The following is an 18,401-nucleotide window of genomic DNA, read 5'->3' as shown; positions in this document are numbered from 1 at the left end:
AGCTACCCGCCCCAAAGTGGCCAGTTGAGCATGAAATGGGTGGATAGGCCATTTCTAGTTCCAATGGCAGGACCAACAGATGAAACGTAGGAAATCCAGGGTTCCACCAGGCACCAAAAAGGCATGCAAGTTGTACTTTACACAAGCAGGTTGGAAGGCTGCGGAAACATCCAGGTGAGTCACTCACTGGAAGGTGGAAAATATCTGATCTTATCAAAAGGTGAAGTCAGCAACCTGGGGGCTGAGTCCTGCCGCCTTGAATCCTTCCAATTATGTGAAGACAGGCAGGTCCCCTGCTGCTCCAAAAGTCCACGTGCAATCCAGTTGCTTGACAAGGCAGCTCCGTCTTCCCAGAGATGCGATGTTTGGTGCTGAGCTGCCCGCTGGCCCACACAGTACTCCCTAGCCCACAGGCTAGTGGTTCCTAGATTTGGGGATTTCATCAACCAGTTCTGTTGTTGTTATTTTGGCTGCACCAAATCTTAGTTGTGGCATGCGGGATCTTCTTAGTTGTGTGATGTGGGATCTAGATTCCTGACCAGCATCGAACCCGGGCCCCCTGCACTGGGAGCAGAGAGTCTTAGCCACTGGACCACCAGGGAAGCCCCTTGAATTTTTACTGGGGAAACTCATATACAATTTTTTTTTCTTTTTTTTCGGCCAAGCCATGCAGCATATGGGATCTTAGTTCCCCAACCAGGGACTGAACCCAGGCCCCCTGCATTGGGAGCATGGAGTCTTAACCACAGGAGCACCAGGGCAGTTCCCTGTAAGACTGCTGATATTTTTCCAAGGAAAACATTTTTTTTAAAGCTACCATTTAATATCACCATTATTTCTAAAAGAAAGAACATTTTAGCACCAAAAAAAAAAAAAAAACCACCACAAAAGGATGGGATAATCTTTTATACAGAATAACCATGAAATGCTTGCCATTTGGAGAGAGAAGTCAGGAAAACTCATTGTGGGCCAACACTGGTGCCCACCACCGTGACCTGTCAGGAGTTGCATTCTAACACCAGTGCTTTGCAGAACAGGCCAGTGGGCTCAGAGTGGATCCTGGTACGGGTTAGAAGACAACCTGTGTCAAAACTGTCACTCAAGACTGATGCTCCTCCTGACTGCCCAGCTGGTGGCTCACCTCCCTTCCTGGGTTGAGGTCCTCGTGACACTTTATCTCCTTTACCAGTGGTCCCCAAGCCACCACATCATTAGGATCATCCGGGCTGGAGCTCTTCAAGTTGCAGGCTCCCAGGTCCCACCACTGGAGATCTGGTCCTGTAGTTCCAGCATGGGGCCTTGTGGTCATTCGAATTTAGGCACCTCAGATCTATGACCCCGCCACTCAACCCTATGAAACAACTGACCGGAAGCCATCAGCGCTGGGGCCTGGAAAGTAGTGCTGAGAACAGGGAAGGATGGCAGGGGAACCCAGACTGGCACCAAGGCCAAGAGGAAGCAGCAATGGTCACAGGCTGTGCTGGTGCTGAAGCTGGTGCTGAAGCTGGTGCCAGAGACAGGAGCTGGGGGACTGGGCGACTCTCCACGTTCACGGCCAAAGTGAAAGGGTGAGGTGGGAGGGACAGGGCAGCAGAATGTAAGCACGCTCTGTAGGTTCACAAGGGTCTTGTTAAGAGCAAGCTTTTTCTGGATGACTGGCTTTTAACCACCGCCGCGGCCTCTGCCATCTCTCACCACTATCATCCCTGTCTCCTGCCTCCCTGCAGGTCCCCTCACCCAGTCACTTGCTGTCGAACATCTCCACCCCACTCCTGTGTCACACACACAGCCCGGGTGCTCAGCCAGTATCTGCAGACTGGATGGAGGGACGGGCCGGAGCGCAGCCTGGCCCAGGGGCCTCCTTGTGATGGCTCCGTCCAGATCTCGGGGAGACCGGCTTCGGCACAGAACCCACAGAGCATGAACGAGCACAGAAGGCCCGTCCCTGGGCCTCAGGACACCACCCCATGCCACCTCCCAGCATGGACTCCCCTGCGCCGTCCAACACAAGCAGCTGGTTTCAGAAGGAAGACACTGCAAAGTCGTGGAAATGTCACTAATGGTATCTGAGCGCCTGTGTGGGGCTTGAGAGGGCTCATTCTTGTGGAACGACTAGGGGACAAAGTCTTGGGAGCTGCCAGGCCATCAGGCCCTGCTGGTCTCTCAGCCCCGCTGAGTCAGCGCTCTCTGACGAGGTCACGTGGTCCTGCAGAGACGTGCAAAGGGGCCCCGGGGCCAAGGCTGGCATTTCGCGGTTGCAGGCCTTTCATGGTGACGATCCATCTCCACACACGAGGGGCTGCAACGTGACACAGGGCAAAACGCTGGGAGGCCTGCCTGCTGGAGCTGCCCAAGAGGTGGAGAGACGGCGACAGATGGGACCCACAGGTAGAAGTGGCCAGTGACACCTGCTGGCTCCAGCCTGCACCACGGACTGTTGTTTGATCTCCTGATTTGATCTGCGGTCTAGCCCCCAGAGGATGTGGATTCTGGCCCTTTGCCTCCTCCCACCCCAACAGAAGCTCAACAGGCTCAGCCCTGGTCCCAAATTCAGGCTTCATGAAAGCATTTCTAACCTTTCTCCACAAGGATCCCAATCAGAAACCGGTGAGAACTGGCACTTCTTTGGGACTTTATAAAACAACATCCCATGTCTGCTCTAACGATGTTTGGAGGGCATCTGATCACACAATCTTGCTCTACGGGGCTTCCTGTGCCCACATGACCCCAGAGTTGCCATGTGCCAAGCCTCTGGTTTCTCAGCTGATGTCAAGCACTCACTTGGAAGAATTCATTGGACTGTCTTAAAATACAGACCAGGAGAACCACGGATGGGAGGGACTACATTTACTTTAAGTATAAATGTTTACTATTATTAACAAGTTACCACTATTATTTACATGTTTATAAAACAGAAATAAAAATGACATACATGTTTGGTGCCAAAAGTGGCACATCCAAACTAGATCGGTACAAAAATAAACTTTCAAGCTATGTGTTTGCAAACATCATCACAGCCAAGCAGCCCGGGGGACAATGACACCAGTGCCTGCTGGAAGGGTCCCCGCCTTCTCCCAAGAACCCAAGCAAACACACAGAAGACGAACGGACGAGCATGTTCCTGAGCTACAGAAGCTTAGAGCCTCTAAACGGTTGTGAATTTCTGCTACCGAGGATCTGGGATGGGTTTCAAGCTGATGAGCTGTCACTAGTGGCATCGGGACATGGCACCGTGCGTGGAGGGGAAGCTAAGCTGCTTGTGAAGCCAAGGAGCCTTGTGCACACGGGTCCTCCCTGTTGATCACCAATCCTCGCAAATCTCCTGACCACAGACAAACAGGAACACGGGCAGAGGGAAAACAGAAGCTGCTTGACTTTAGAGTCCCTGTGCCCACCAAACACGCCCCGGATGACTGGCAGAAATCCATTGCGTTTCCAGGGTCTCATCATAGATATGTGCCATGTCCACACTTGGCCAAGGGCCTCACTGGTCAATAGAGGAGGGGTCTCAGCAGGGAGAACAAGGCCAGCCCAGCAAAACCCTGCCCACCCCACGTGGTGCTTCAGCCTGCGGCAGCCCACCTTCCTCCCTGCTCCCCATGAAGCAGGGCTGGAGTTCATGCCTGGCGGCAGGGGCACGCTGGACCAGGGAGGGTGCTGGGTGAGCCAAGAGCACGGGCTTTCCAACTCCTGCGCAGCAGGACACCCGCCCAGGCAGACTCCTCCAGATCCCGGCGAGGAATGCAGATGCTGAGGGGAACGGGCGGGAGGGGGCTGTGAATGGGCTGCAGCCCACTGCAGAGCCGCTGATGGGTCCACAGGAGCCGAGGCCAGCTTGTCCGCCCTGGGCCGGGGGTGACCGCGTGGAGGAGGGGACACCGAGCAGCCCCTGCAGCGGCTGCCAGCTCTGCTCACTGGTCCTGGACCTTGGCCCTCTTGGCTTTTAGGGACAGGTGCTGCAAGAGAAGAGAAAACAGCATCGCTGGGGTGGGTCAAAGGAAGCAGACTCGAGCACGATTCCCTGGAAGTGACCAAATCAAAGCTTCCACCTGGTTCACACCTTCTCAGTAAACGCCCTGCAGGCAACAGTTTGGAGGAAAAAAGCCCAAGGGACCGACAAAGGCACCAGGGCTTCAGTAAGCCACACAGGCTGAGGCTGGGCAGCCCCGGGCTCTGAGGGCAGCTGTCAGTCAGACATGGCTCACCCTCTGCCCCAGCCCTGCAGCCCAACAGCCGGGCTGCTCAGGGCCCCAGGCCAAAGATCACCTCGAGTTTCCTAGAATTTCTTGAGAATAGTCAAGGGAAGGTACCCTCCCCTTGGGAACAAAAAGGTCAGCCAACCTAGCCAGCCATCCCCAGAGGCTCAAGGTCCTGCTCTCATGACGCCCCGCCCAAGAGCGGGGAAGACACATGGGAACAGGACACTTCCTGGTGACCAGTCTCTCTTTCAGAAATGTCACTCTCTAGCAGTGTAAATAACCCAGGAAGCCTAACACTATCATCATGGGTATCAGATAATAGGATTGGGGGATACAAGCATCCTTTACGCTCGAAAGTAAAGCCAAAAGTGCGAGAAATCCTAAAGTATGCATTTGAAGCAAGGAGTGTACACAGAAGCTTTGAATAAAGGTCCTCTGTTTACAACGGAGGCAGACCTGATGCTTTCTCGGTAAGTTCTAACCCAACAGCCAGGCGATATCCCGAGCGTGCTGCGCTCACACGGCAGGCTCCTCACTGGAGGGACGTCAACGCCCCGCCTGCTGGCAGAGCAGGCCTGCCAGCCCCCAGCACGCTCAGGGCCCAAACCCCGGTCTCTTGGCACATCCAAGACGGCCTCGAGACAGCCATCCCCACCACCGAGAGAACCTCAGGGCCTGAAAGAATGCAGGTGCAGAAGACGCAGCCCCCCACCAAGCACGAAAGGATGGGGGGCGAGGGAGCAGCACGCAGGTGCAAATGAGCTGCAGGAAGTCACACTTTCTAACCACTTATGGCCGAGAAGAGAAAGAAGAAAGTGTTAGTTGCTCGGTCATGTCCAACTCTCTGCGCCCCATGGACTGTAGCCCGCCAGGCTCCTCTGTCCGTGGAATTCTCCAGGCAAAGATACTGGAGTGGGTTGCCATTCCCTTCCCCAGGGAATCTTCCTGACCCAGGGATGGAAACCAGGTCTCCCTCATTGCAGGCGGACTCTTTACCGTCTGAGCCAGCAGGGAAGCCCATGGCCGAGAAAGGACCAGCATAGATTCCAGCAATGGCCCTGGTGAAGAGGGTTCTCCCTTGATCCCACAGGTAGCTCAGAATCAGGAGAAAAAGCCTGAGGACCTGAAAGGCAAATCTCTGGACAGGTCCCCCGTCCTTCCCTCTCCAGCTGTGGGTCTTGCTGAATGTCTCCTAATTCTCTCCTCCATGCACTTCACCTGACATGACCCTGCCCACCAAGGGAAGACACCCATAGCCTTAGCTTAGGAACAGGGATGAGGTCATCGTGCCTGTGGGGCCATTTTTGGTGCTCATTTCTGAAGAGAATGTTGTGTATAAACAAAGCGGACTCTGGACCATTTCAGGCCTCTTAACAGGGCAAGAGCAACACTCTGAAAAACACTGGTAATGGAAAGTCACCAACGATGCCAGGACAGAGCTGGGGATGACCTGTGGGCTGTGCATGGCCGTGGGGCACTACGCTGCACTTAGCCAAGGACCCTCCACCATGCACGGGCAGCTGCTGGAGAGTGGCTGGGCTCTTGGAGAAATCAATCCATTTTGGACAAGTTAATAGCAGAAGTGCCTTTGGACTGCTTAGTTAAGGAGGGACTTCCCTGGTGGCTCAGATGGTAAAGCGTCTGTCTACAATGAGGGAGACCTGGGTTCGATCCCTGGGTCGGGAAGATTCCCTGGAGAAGGAAATGGCAACCCACTCCAGTACTCTTGCCTAGAAAATCCCATGGACGGAGGAGCCTGGAGTCCATGGGGTTGCAAAGAGTCGGACACAACTGAGCGAATTCACTAAGTTTCTTGCGGTGGGAGAGGGTTAGGGCCCTCGCCTGTACAATGAGGTTGTTGAACTAGGTGATTTCCAAGACCAGCCTCTCTAAAATTACTCTGATCACAAGCAGTCATCAGAGTGAAACTGAGGAGCTGAAAAACAGACATTTGGAGAGAAAAAAAAAAAAAAAAGACAAATTTGGCATTGTTGTTTTCTTCAAAATCCTGGGGCAGTCTGCTCTAACTTTGTGGGTTTGACCTAGAAAAACTGTCATTTTGAGGTGAGAAGGGAAAATGACTCTGCTTCTGGGTTAATTCTGTTCTCCCAGAGTCTAAAAGAACCTGAGACAACTTCAGAGTCTCTCTTCTCTAACTGCCTGACTCTCGTTATGCTAAAACTGCACCATTCTCCTTAAGCTCAAGTTTGCATTTCTAATTGCTCTTTTGGACTTCTGAAGTCTGCTGCGTTCCACCTGAGAGGTTTGGTGGAAGATTTTCCTTCATTTCAGGTTTATCCTTATCAGCCCAACGCAGCAAAGAAAACACACTGCATTCTTATCAATCCCTGCAGTTGATCTCATTTTCAGCTGAAATATCTGGATGGGGATACAGGAAGTTGAATTATATAGGTTTGAAATGTTTTTTGATTGTTTAATATTTAAATATCCAAAGATTTAAAAGGACAACTTCCCTTGACATTGCAGGAGGGGGAGGGATGAAAAGATCCTTCCCTTTATAGGATCACAACTCAAATGTTTCCAGGAGTCAAGCAAGTGAGATAAACAAGGGAGGCAGGACCTGGAGAGAGTCGCTCACAATAGGTGCCATTCCTCAGCCCCTGCTGCAAACTGAGGCTCAGAAACTCAGCAAATTCAACATGTCTTTCAAGAGAATCTTGAAATCCATATTTAATGTGGACTCTCCCAATTTTAAAAGGCACCAATGAAGCCACATTTTGGTCTGAAAACACTGCAGTTTGGCTACAGCTTTGATGAAGTACAGGTTTTGGTTTCCCTTTTGTGGTAAACAATGGTCAAACTGGACCAAATATCTGAAGCGATAATTTTCAGGTACTGGGTAACAGAGAGCACGGGGCTGTAACCCTTGAGAAAAAGGAAACACTCGAGGTGAGTGAACATTATAGTCATTCCTGGTCTCTGTATGGCTATCCACACTTTGTCGTGTCCAACTCTTTGAGACCTCACGGACTATAGCCCGCCAGTTTTCTCTGTCCATGGAATTCTCCAGGCAAAAGTACTGAAATGGGTTGCCAGTCCCTTCTCCAGGGGATCTTCCCAACCCAGAGATCGAACCCGGGTCTCCTGCATTTCAGGCAAATTCTTTTACCATTTGAGCCACCAGGTAAACCCCTGTCAGAGGGAAGTGAATCCTAAATAGAGAACAGTATAGCTGGGGAGAGGAAACACAGATCAGAGTTCAGAGTTGCTGCACCTGCTGGAATTTGTAGAACAGAGCATCAGAAAAGAGGAGCTCCAAAATCAACATAGACCCTTAAGCCTCTGGCTGAATACTAAGCTGCACAGGTGCAGGCCAAGGTTCCATAAGGCTGGCAAAGAACAGGTACTGGGGAGTTGTGACCTGGTATGGAGGAGACACTGGAGGTCTGAGCAGCCAGAGTGCAAAGGCCTCACTGAACATCCCAGGCATTCAGCTGAGACATCAAAAAGCCCATGTCTTGGGAGCAGGGCTACTAGACACCTGCCCAAAAAAGACTAAAGTCAGGTCTTGGTAGAATTAAACTGACCGCCAGTATGAACTGTCTACTAGAAAAAACTCAATATTCTTTACAGAAAAGACAACAAATTCAACTCTTCACAACAAACCACCCATAATGTCCAGCACACAACAAAAAATTGCTAGACAAGAGAAGCAGGAAATGTGACCTATAACGAGGTAGAAAAACAGTCTAAAAACAAAATAGATCAGAGATGACAAAGATGCTGAGTTAATGCACATGTCTGCCTTGGAAGAAAAGCATATACTGTATACACAGCAATGCCCCCACCATGTGTTTAAACTGCCATAGGTTTAAGCTTGCACACGCATTTAGTCTTGGCAAAGCAATCCTCATCAGAGTATTTGTGCTGCTTCTTGTGAACATGGTCCAAAGTGTCACAGAATTTCTTTGGAAATGGTTTAGAAGGGTAGAGGGAGAGGGGAAGACCTAAAGATACATTCTCTTTTTCTTATCATGTAAGCTGGAGGGATTTTATTTTTAAATGCACGTGAGCATTTTAAATGTCACATGAGCAAACAGTATGGTGCTTTTACCCAGAACAATCTGCGACTATGGTAACGGCCTTTCACCTATGTACCACTGGGGGTTGGGGCTGGGGGGCAGGCAAGCTTAGGACATTACACTGAAAAATAAATGTATATTTAAAAATATGAAGAGACAGGTAACACGTGGTTTGGGGGGCCAGGCTCAGTTCATTCCTACCGTTCCTTGTTGATAAAAGTGTGGAGCCAGCTCCAACAGCCAAGCAGACTCAATGGCGGTCACATCTCTCATGTAATACTTGGAGGTTTGGATAACTTCATTGTAGATAACCCTGAAACAGGAAGAAATCATGAGCTAATTTCCTATATATTGTAATTAGAATCAGAACCACAACAATTACAGATGGGAAGTTTTTCCCCCTTTACTTTTAACGTGCATCCACCTGTTCTGTGTGCCAGGCACTACACTAGACAAATGCATTCATGTTGCTCACTTAAGCCTCATGACCTGAGTGGTTGGTATACTACTGTGTCCATTTCACAGAGAAAGCTCTAAGTCCCACGTGATTTCCAGGACATCTCAGTTGAACCTTCTGGTTCCTTGTGCTTTTGTTTACAGAACTCTGAACTCTGAACAGAGTCTAATGACTTCATTAGAAAATGTAGAAAGAGAAGCTAAGGCTCACTGATTCTGAAAGGAGCTGGGAATTAACTGTTAAGGGAACCTTCTAGAGAGATGAAAGCATTCTATATCTTATTAGGAATATGGGTTACATCCACACAGTTATAATGACTGCTAACAGTTTTCTTCATGGGCTAATGAGAAGATTGATTGTGGTGATGGATGTATAACCTTGTGAATGTATTTAAAGCCAAAGGATTGTACATGTTAAGTGGGTAAATTGTATGAATGTGAATTACATAATATCTCCATAAAGCTGTCAAAACACACACACACACAAAAGAGGGGGGAGTTTGCCTGAGGCTGAGGTAACAGACATCAAAAAGCTGAGCCAAGAAGGTAATTTAAATCCCCAGATTTTAAGAGTGCGTATATAAATATAGATATCAGTTTCCAGGGACTTCCCTGACAGTCCAGTGGTCCAAGGCTCTGCACTTTCATTGCAGGGGCATGGGTTCGTTTCCTGGTTGAGGAACTAAGATCGCGCAGGCCACACCCTGCAGCCGTATCAGTTTCCGGAGCAAGGATTGATATCTCCTCCCTGAAGCCAGTCCTTACACCCTGGCCCATGGAACTGTGAACCTCAGCCACCTATCAAATACATCCCTCTACAGAAGCCTTTCTCCCTAGGTACTGGAGTCCATCTGCTCTCTGTCGGGCTGTGGAATGGGACCTGGATTCCTCTCTCTGCACAGCTGTACCAAGAGTGAGGACAGAGCTCCTAGTCTGTGGGTGAACACAAATGTTTGCTGAGGGGACCAGTGAGCAGAGGAACAAGACCATTGGCTTAAAGGGATCCTTGACAGAGCAGAAATTCTCTGAAGACCAGAGTCAGCAAACACATACTGGGCACCTGGACTCTAGGCTTTGGGGACCCAGAGGTGAACCAGAACGAGGCCCTGCCTTCAATGCGCTGACAAAGCAGAGTGGCAGGAGGGGGCTTACCAGCGGGGCGGCTTCTCTGCATAGAGGACCGATGCTGGGTGGATGTGCAACTCATGATCATCACGGATGGTCCTTGGGGAGCAGAGCAATTTTATCTCAAGTACATTTTAAACACTTTCAGCAAGACCTTCCCACAGATGCGTTTACACTCTTGAAAAATGCAGGTGCACTTCACACAAACAAAACTATCCTCTCCATCTTCTCTCAAGCCCTTTATGACCCCTCCCCCATTGGCACCCCAGAAATCAAGAATAAATCATGCTAAAAAAGGGAGAAGGACATTTGAAAAAAAAAAAACACCTGAGAAATACATTTTTCTGCTTATGTTTATCTTCCACAGGTTCTCTTTCAAAAATTTCCTTGAGGACAGAAATATATACAATTACTTCTATAAACTTTTCTATTAACAAGGTTAAACAGTAAAGACTATGGAAGAGACAATTATAAACAGGGGAAAAAGAAAGTTCAATATTGGACTATCCACTTCTCAGAGATAATATTTCAGATGTCAACTCAAATTTAATTCAATTTAATTCAAAAAAATATTTACAGCGCACACAACTGTTGGTGAGATCAGCTCATGAGAGAAGATTAACAGATCAGGATACTGCTGCTCAAACCGTAATTACAGAGCACTTCTGCAGCTGCCAGGGATGTGTCAGGAAAGTGCTCAAGGCCACGAGCCTGCACACATCCAGCGCTGGAAGAAAGCCACTGCCCAGGGTGCTGACTGTCTTATCAGGTGACCAACACTGAACTGTGTCCCAAAGGGACTGACCACCATGAAGCCTGCTGTGTAGCCTGTATTTCTACTGAGGACACTGGTGAAAGACTTTTGTGAATGCTAGTGGGAATTGCTAATTAATAATCTTGAGGAGAGCGGGGCAATCAGAATGACAGCGAAATGATGGTTCTCACTGGAGAAGATCACAGCCTGTCCAGGGCCGCCTCAGACAGAACAGCTCAGTGCTGGGAGCTGGTAGGGGAGTACATACGATGGGGCAACAGAACCGTGACACTGATAGGCTGGAATACACGGCCTGGGGTAACAAATAGAACATACTAGAAACAAATGGAAAGTGCTATACTGAGGCTCAGTCAGCAACCAAATATTAGATGGAGGAGAGCTGACTGCCAAAAACAACAAAGAAGCTCAATGCAATTCTGGGCTCATTAACAAAGCCCAGTGGGAGGAGATTGGGGGAGAATGGGAACCTGCACATGTCGGCCTGAGTCCCCTAAGGTGTTCACCTGAAACTAACAAAACATTGTTAATTGGTTATACCCCAGTAGAAAATAAAAACCTAAAAAAAAAGAAAAAGAAACAGGGTCCAATATCTGGAATAGGACAGCACAGTGACTTCAGGATCACAGGACTAGAATATGTTCTGAGGGGAAAAAGCGAACAATAGTCTAGGGAGGAAACCCAAAGACAAGTTAGGGAGAGAGCCTTTTGAGCACCTCCTTATTAAAGAAGGGGCTTCCCTTGTGGCTCAGCTGGTAAAGAATCTGCCTGCAATGTGGGAGACGTGGGTTCGATACCTAGGTTGGGAAGATCCTCTGGAAAAGAGAAAGGCTACCCACTCTAGTACTCTGGCCTGGAGAATTCCATGGACTGTATAGTCCATGGGGTTGCAAACAGCTGGACACGACTGAGCCACTTTCACTTTCACTTTATTAAAGAAGAGCACCTTCTGATCACTGCTCTAAAAAACTGGCTAAAGTGAAGTTACAAGACTAAAACCAGCTCAGAAACAGAAAGATGGACTAAAGTAACAATTCAACAAACTGGAATGATTCGGTTTGGAAAAAAGAGGGCTAAACTCAGTGTTAGCTTTCACCAAATTTGAATATACTGGAGGTTATCGGAGGTCATCAGTGATCAGTGACTTTTCTATACCTGAAAAATGGAACAAGAAGAGACAAGCCGTAGTGGTCAGCAGAGGGAGGGGCCAGCCAGCACGTGAAGAAATACTCACCAACATTCCAGTTTGGCTCCAATGTACCTGGGGAGCTTCAGTTGTGCAGACCTCTAAAAACATCAGAAAGCACCCAACAGCAAAACTAACTTCTCTAGGAGAGAGCAATTTTAATGGTTCCCTCAAGTCCTATTACTCTCTGACTACAACAGGTATGTTAGCAGCCTGCAGACTTGTAACAGGCTTTCCTGACAGCTCAGCTGGTAAGAATCCACCTGCAATGCAGGAGACACCGGTTCGATTCCTGGGTTGGGAAGATCCGCTGGAGACGGGATAGGCTACCCACTCTAGTATGCTTGGGTTACCTTGGTGGCTCAGCTGGTAAAGAATCCACGCACAATGTGGGAATCCACCTGAATGCAAGAGACACCGGTTCAATCCCTGGGTTGCCAAGATCCCCTGGAGAAGGGAAAGACTACCCACTCCAGTATTTTGGCATGGAGAATTCCACGGACTGTATAGTCCATGGGGTCACAAAGAGGCGGACACAACTGAGCAACTTTCACTTTCAGACTTGTAACTATCATCCTCCTACAACATGTGCATGGGCTGAATATTTGAGAATCATTTCCACAAAGTTAAGACATTATGCTTAAAGCTGTATAGCTAACCTCAAGGCATCTTTAGAAGGAGGCAAGATACAAATAAAGAAAAATGATTTAATCTCTCTGCTTTCTCTGCATGTAGGCTTGCTGTTGGGTTTGGTTCATTTTTAAGATTTAAATGACTTAAGTGACTTCACAAATGACTTCACAAAGTATCATGTTACCTATAAGCTCCAGTAGAATGAAACCTCGCGGCATTTGCAAAGAATCCGGAAACAATGCACCTCAGAACTGGATCTGGATCACCTAACACAAACAGAGGGATGAATGAGATGAGACCTCACCTGCCCTATGCTCTGTGCTATGAGGCCTACCCCAGGCTGCCCTGAGCCACCTTGAAACCATCTCCTGAACGGGTTCAGCCCCACGATTCCCAGTGCCAGATGCCAGCCCTGGCACCATAGAGGTCCCCACCCTCCACAATGGCTGCTGACGGAAACATGTCAGACTGTTCTCTTAACCTGGGACCCCGCCCCCCGAATCCCCAGCCACAGAGGACCAGACCAAGGTTGGGCACCAGAACCTACAGAGCACTCCACATGCTGGCCAGGGACCTTGGAACTCCTCTTTAGGAGAGCATTTTGCAGGAATGATGTTCCTTCCCTAAGACACAACCTGGGACATTAACACTACAAGATTATTTCTGTGCTTATAGTTAGTTCATAATTCTTCAAAATTTTCAAACATCTCAGTTTAACTGGCACTGTGCTGCTGTAGTAAACATCTTCCAAGGATAAAGCCCACTCAATTAGATGATTTCTACATGACATATCCAAATTATTCTGCAAAAACGAAAATGCCATCCATATGGCTTATGACATACGATATTTCATCAATTCTAAGATTTACTCTTTTTTACACCTTAACTCATTGAAATCAGGACAGCATTTTATAATTATAATTGGCAACATTTTTTCTTTCTTAATGACACATAAAATAATGGTATGTCTTAATGGTGTCTTAGATCCAACAAAACATAGTATATTGGTAAATAAGTAACCAAAAAGTGGTATAATTTACAAAGCTATCAACAGTGTATGAGAAGGTCAGTTTTACTGCATTCTTACCAGCAATGTTCTGGCACAAAGGTACCCCTTCATTAACTGTACACTTATTTATTACTATTACTGTATTTCTTCTTTTGTGAATTTTCCATTCCATTCCTTTGCCAATTTATCAACTTGGAAATTAGGTGTTTTTTTTTCCTTAATGTGTTAAATAAATTCATTCTGTAATAAAGCTTTTAATTTTTTATCCCTTATATCTGCTGAAAATATTTTTTCACTGTTTTCCTTAACATCTAGTTTTTGCTTAATTGGAGGATAATTACTTTACAATGCTGTGTTGGTTTCTGCTGTCAATGTCAATCAGCCACAAGTATACATACATTCCCTCCCTTTTGAAGAGAACTTTTTAATTTGCATGTAATGTATTGCGTTTCCATAATTTTCTCTATTGTTCTTCAGCACAGAACTGAAAAAAATTTCAAATCTACATTTCCAAACACAATCTGATCCTAGCCTCAGGCCCTTCTCTCCACTTGCCCCAAAGAAGTATCTGTGTAGAATGTGCATTCAAAATGAGATCATTTCCAAGGGGTAAAAACTGCCCTCCTTAGGGGCAGGATGGTGGGAAATTTTAAGTATTAATAAGAACTGTGGCCCTCCAGAGCTCAACCCTACCTTACAAAATCTTATTCCTTAGTACAGAATTTCTTGTGGTAAAAAGAATTTAAATTCAATCTAACTTTTCTCCTGGGCGAGGGGTTTGATAGGGACAGAGTGAAAAGACAAAGCAGGTGATAAACAGTTAATCGCACTAGGGAATTGTAAGTAGTGAAAAAGCATAGATTTAAGTTAATAATCACTCAAGAAAGCAGGTGTGATTAACCACAAAATCCAGCAGACTTGCTTAGAAACAAAACCATGCAACAGAAGCAGGAGGCATGCTCAAAAGAGCTAAAACAATGGTGGCATGAGACCCCACATCCTCAATGAGCTCAGTAAGCTAATGATTCTAGGAAACACTTCTCTGCCCACACTAAAAACAAAACCATGAGGAAAGGTGGCGTTACACTGAAACCTGAAGATTTACCACATTTTAGTCTATGTTGCCACTTTTTGCTCCTTTTCACTGCACAGTGACAGTCCCAGTTTGACCATGTAGGGACAAGAAAGCTCCCTGGCTTGATGTGGAGGAGAAGCTGAAGATGGAAGCTTGATGTCCGCTCAAGAATGAGGAAGAAGGTGGTTGTCTTCCCCTCCCCTGATTTCCCTTCAATTATAAAGCTGCAGCCCACTAAGTTCTCTGTGTGGCAGCTTCTTGCCCACCTGCTTGTAAGCCTCACAAGCATCCTATTCTAATCAATCACTTCTTATCACTTTGTGCCTTCCTAAATTCTTTCTGCACTGAGGGCTAAAGAATTGGAGCTCTTCCTTTGGAGCCTCCAAGACACATTTCTGCTGTTTAAAGTTGACAATGAAAAACAGGTTAAGAAACAAAGATGCAGATGGATGGCTGCTCTCTATCTCCTGGGAGACAGGCGCTTGATCAGCTTCTCCCCAGTTAGCTGCTTTTGTGAGCTTCCTGTTTGTACTGATGATACTTTACCCAGTCACCTGGGCTCAATGCTTCCCTCTCTTAGGAGCATGGTCATCCATCAACACCCTCTGAACATCTGATACGCTCCTCTCTGCCAGCACTTGTCTCCACAGTCCTCCTTGCCTAGTGAGCCCTTTGCCACTGGTTTCTAATCCAACCAGTCTGCTCAACTGGACTTCCACCACCACGTGAGGCCCACTGTGAGCCCTCTCAGTCCCCCCAACCCCAGGATTCCATCTTCCCTGCATTCCTACTAGAAACTCCATCACTGTACACCATGAGCACTCAAACATCTATTCTGTAGTTTCTAAGACAACTGATAATCTCATTTGCAGTACTTTGTGTCACCATAGGACTCTCTCTTGTCACTGCACTGTTTCAACAGTAAGAACCGCGTCTTTGTCATCATGTAATTAGTTTCCCTTAGTACCAAAGGCAACATAAAGCTCTGGAATGAAACTGCCTGAGCTCTGAGGCCACTGTACACTCACTGTGCGACCTCCGTGTGGCCCATCACTCACTGCCTCTCAGCCCACTCTTCTCATCTGTAGAATGGTGATCACAGCAGTATGTGTTTCACTGGAGCTCTGTGAGCACTAAATGAACTCACACATGAAGATACAGCCCTGCTGGGCCTGTAACGGGTGCTGCAGCTAGGTTAGCAAAAGCTAGTGGTGCCAAGAGTGTTGCCAAGGGCCTGGCACACAGGAGGAGTTCAAAAGACAACTGCTGACTGGCCAAGCAGACACACCACCCCCTGGAAAGCGTTGGTCTGCACCACGTAGGCCCATCTTTGCCAGTTACCAGCTGTGTTGTCCCGAACTTAAATGAACTTCTCCCTGGGACCTTACAACTCCTCTGTAAAATAAGGATAACATCACCTACGCCTTGGAGTAGTAGATTAAGTGAGAGAATATTAAGTAAAACCCCCGTGGTGTAAACTAGTGTGTCCTCAACTAACAGGAGTCACTGTCACTGCCGAGGCCAGAAACTGTGTCTCACACAGCACTTCCGTCTCACCCAGCGACTGTCTAGGCTAAACACAAAGCGCATGCTTTAGTAACACCTGTTGTTGAAAATAAAAGGCAGTTTATACAGAATGGCCATGTAATGTCTTCCACGTAAAAGTCATTTTTCTTGCAAAACCTACATGGGAAAATTAACCACATGGCATACAATGAGGTGAAGAATGTTAATGATTCTTAAGTGTTGTCACGGCTTGCTAAAAAATTTTTTAAAAAAAGAATAGCCCTTAGAAATAAAAAATGAACCTTCTTGGGGGTGGGGGTTGGGGGGAAATATGCTCCCTTCACATGCAGCTTTTCACCAACACAGGCAATTCAAAATGCGAGCCCAGTGTGGGTCCACAGTACACTGTGTTGCCTCATACTGCCCAGCCTGAGAACGCCAAGGATGCAACTCCACAGGGCAGAGAGAGGAGTGTCATGAGCAGTGGCGGTTTATTCTTACCTTCACTAGATTTCTTGGGCACTTGAAACTTGACGAGAAGCTTTTTCAACTGCTCCCTCACTGTCGCAGCTCTGACGAGACCCTTGTAATTCAGGAAATGCTCCTGACACCACTGGGAGTTTTTGTTGTGCTGCAGGACAAGGCACACGGAGGGAGGGTGAGACAGCAAGGACAGCTCTGGACAGAGGCTACGCAGTGGACGTCACTCAACCCTTTGCCTGCTTCAGTTTACTTCGTGGGACAAGATCAAGTCATTACGGGCCCTCTGGGGCCCCATCTCTCTAAACAGACGCTGACCACCCTGCTCACCATCTGACTGCTGTCCGATCCCACTCTCCTGTGCTAAAGCACAAGTGAGAACTTAAAGATAAGCAGCACTGTTTTCGGTCTTAAGTATCTCCCTGAGCGTGGCGAACTATCAGACAGAACCCCCTTCCTGCAGCTCTTTGTAAATCAACTTTCCCTCTCAGGCAAGCCTGAGGTCATCACTTTACTTAACAACAGGCAAGTATGAGAAGGTCTGGTGCCGATGCTTAAGCCCAATACTTTGGCCACCTGATACAACGAGCTGATTCACGGGAAAAGACTCTAATGCTGGGAAAGACCGAGGGCCAAAGGAGAAGGGGGTGGCAGAGGATGAGATGGTTACATAGCATCACCAACTCAATGGACGTGAATTTGAGCAAACTGCGCCGCAGGAGATAGTGAAGGACAGGGAAGCCTGGCGTGCTGCAGTCCATGGGGTCTCAAAAAGCTGGACATGGCTGAGTGACTGAATAACAACAACAGACAGCCTCCAATGGACCGGAGCATGGAGGGGGCCTTTGGAGTGGCAACTGTGCTTACTTTGATAAATGCTTCATACACATTGAGCATGGTAAGATGGTCACCCTCCTCCACAGCAAATTTTCGGTGCACTCGCATCTGGAAAGAATAAGGCAATGTTTAGAAGCTGACTCCTGTGAGCCTCTTGTCCTGGAGGTAACACAATGAATAGCTCAGTATAATTAATTTACAATGCTGTCTTAATTTCAAGTGTACATCAATATCGTAACTTTTCCTTCACAGTCTTTCCAGCATTCACCCATCTACCCATCAGAAATGCCTGGGCTGGGAGGGCCCTGTCAGCAGCTTGGCTGTGCCAGGCCTGCTGTGCCCAGGCACGAACTCCTGGCAGCACTAATAAGCCCACCAAGGTTGCCCCCAGAGCAGCCTTGAAAACAACCTCCCTTACTTTTGAAAAGTCAGTAGGACAATGGTTAAGATTTGGACCATGAAAGGCAACTCCACCAATTCTGGCTGAGCAACCCTAAGTTATCGAGCTTTTCTGTGCCTCGATCTGTAAAAATGGTGACAGTAATACCTCCCTCCCAAGTTCACACTGAAGATAAAATGACATGATGTATATAAAATGCCTGGCACAACGTCAGGCACACAGTAAAATAAACACTCCAAACTGAAGCTGCTCTGTCACCAGCAGTCCCTGGGCAGTTTTAACAAAGAAAAGACCAAAGTGAGCGAGATTTGTATGAACATCTTGGGGAAAAAGTCAGACTTACAGCCTGAGACTTCTGGTTTGAGGGAACCACAAAGACATTCTGGATCTGCATCATGGCAGCAATGCTTAGAATTTCCTGAGAACAGCCAAAATTCCCTATAAAACAAAACACACGTTTGATTTCAAATGTGTCGTGTGTCACGAAAAGAAAAAGACGTTCTCTGATGTTTGCTTGCAGCACACTATAAACTAAGATCATCTATTCCTATACAGCTTCATTTTAAAATCTTATATAAACATTTCACCCTGCTCTGTATACATGGTCCAGATGAATGGAGGCCTGGAAGGACTCCACTCTGCAGCGGTCACACCGAGGGACTCTGCCATGAGACTCAACT

The 18,401-nt window shown here is 47.5% G+C and overlaps 1 protein-coding gene across 3 annotated transcripts in view; it reads right to left on the bottom strand.

Moving 5' to 3' along the window:
• Window positions 1-891: 891 nt before the first annotated feature.
• DHX35 (DEAH-box helicase 35) overlaps window positions 892-18,401 on the bottom strand; it is a 69,863-nt gene continuing 52,353 nt past the window's right edge. For 2 of the 3 annotated variants that reach the window (XM_020909087.2, XM_070472626.1), the window contains 7 exons: window positions 18,065-18,159; window positions 17,352-17,429; window positions 16,506-16,635; window positions 12,599-12,680; window positions 9,851-9,922; window positions 8,444-8,555; window positions 892-3,956 (listed from right to left, as the gene is read on the bottom strand). In XM_020909087.2, coding sequence (XP_020764746.1) covers window positions 3,912-3,956; window positions 8,444-8,555; window positions 9,851-9,922; window positions 12,599-12,680; window positions 16,506-16,635; window positions 17,352-17,429; window positions 18,065-18,159 — 614 coding nt within the window. In that variant the 3' untranslated portion in view covers window positions 892-3,911. Of the gene's footprint in view, window positions 3,957-8,443; window positions 8,556-9,850; window positions 9,923-11,829; window positions 12,183-12,598; window positions 12,681-16,505; window positions 16,636-17,351; window positions 17,430-18,064; window positions 18,160-18,401 lie in introns of those variants that run through there. The other variant, XR_011489624.1, reaches the window with a different exon arrangement.

The sequence above is a fragment of the Odocoileus virginianus genome, chromosome 9 (genome assembly GCF_023699985.2).
Source record: "Odocoileus virginianus isolate 20LAN1187 ecotype Illinois chromosome 9, Ovbor_1.2, whole genome shotgun sequence".
NCBI lineage: Eukaryota > Metazoa > Chordata > Mammalia > Artiodactyla > Cervidae > Odocoileus > Odocoileus virginianus.
This window is presented reverse-complemented; position numbering and strand designations above follow the sequence as displayed.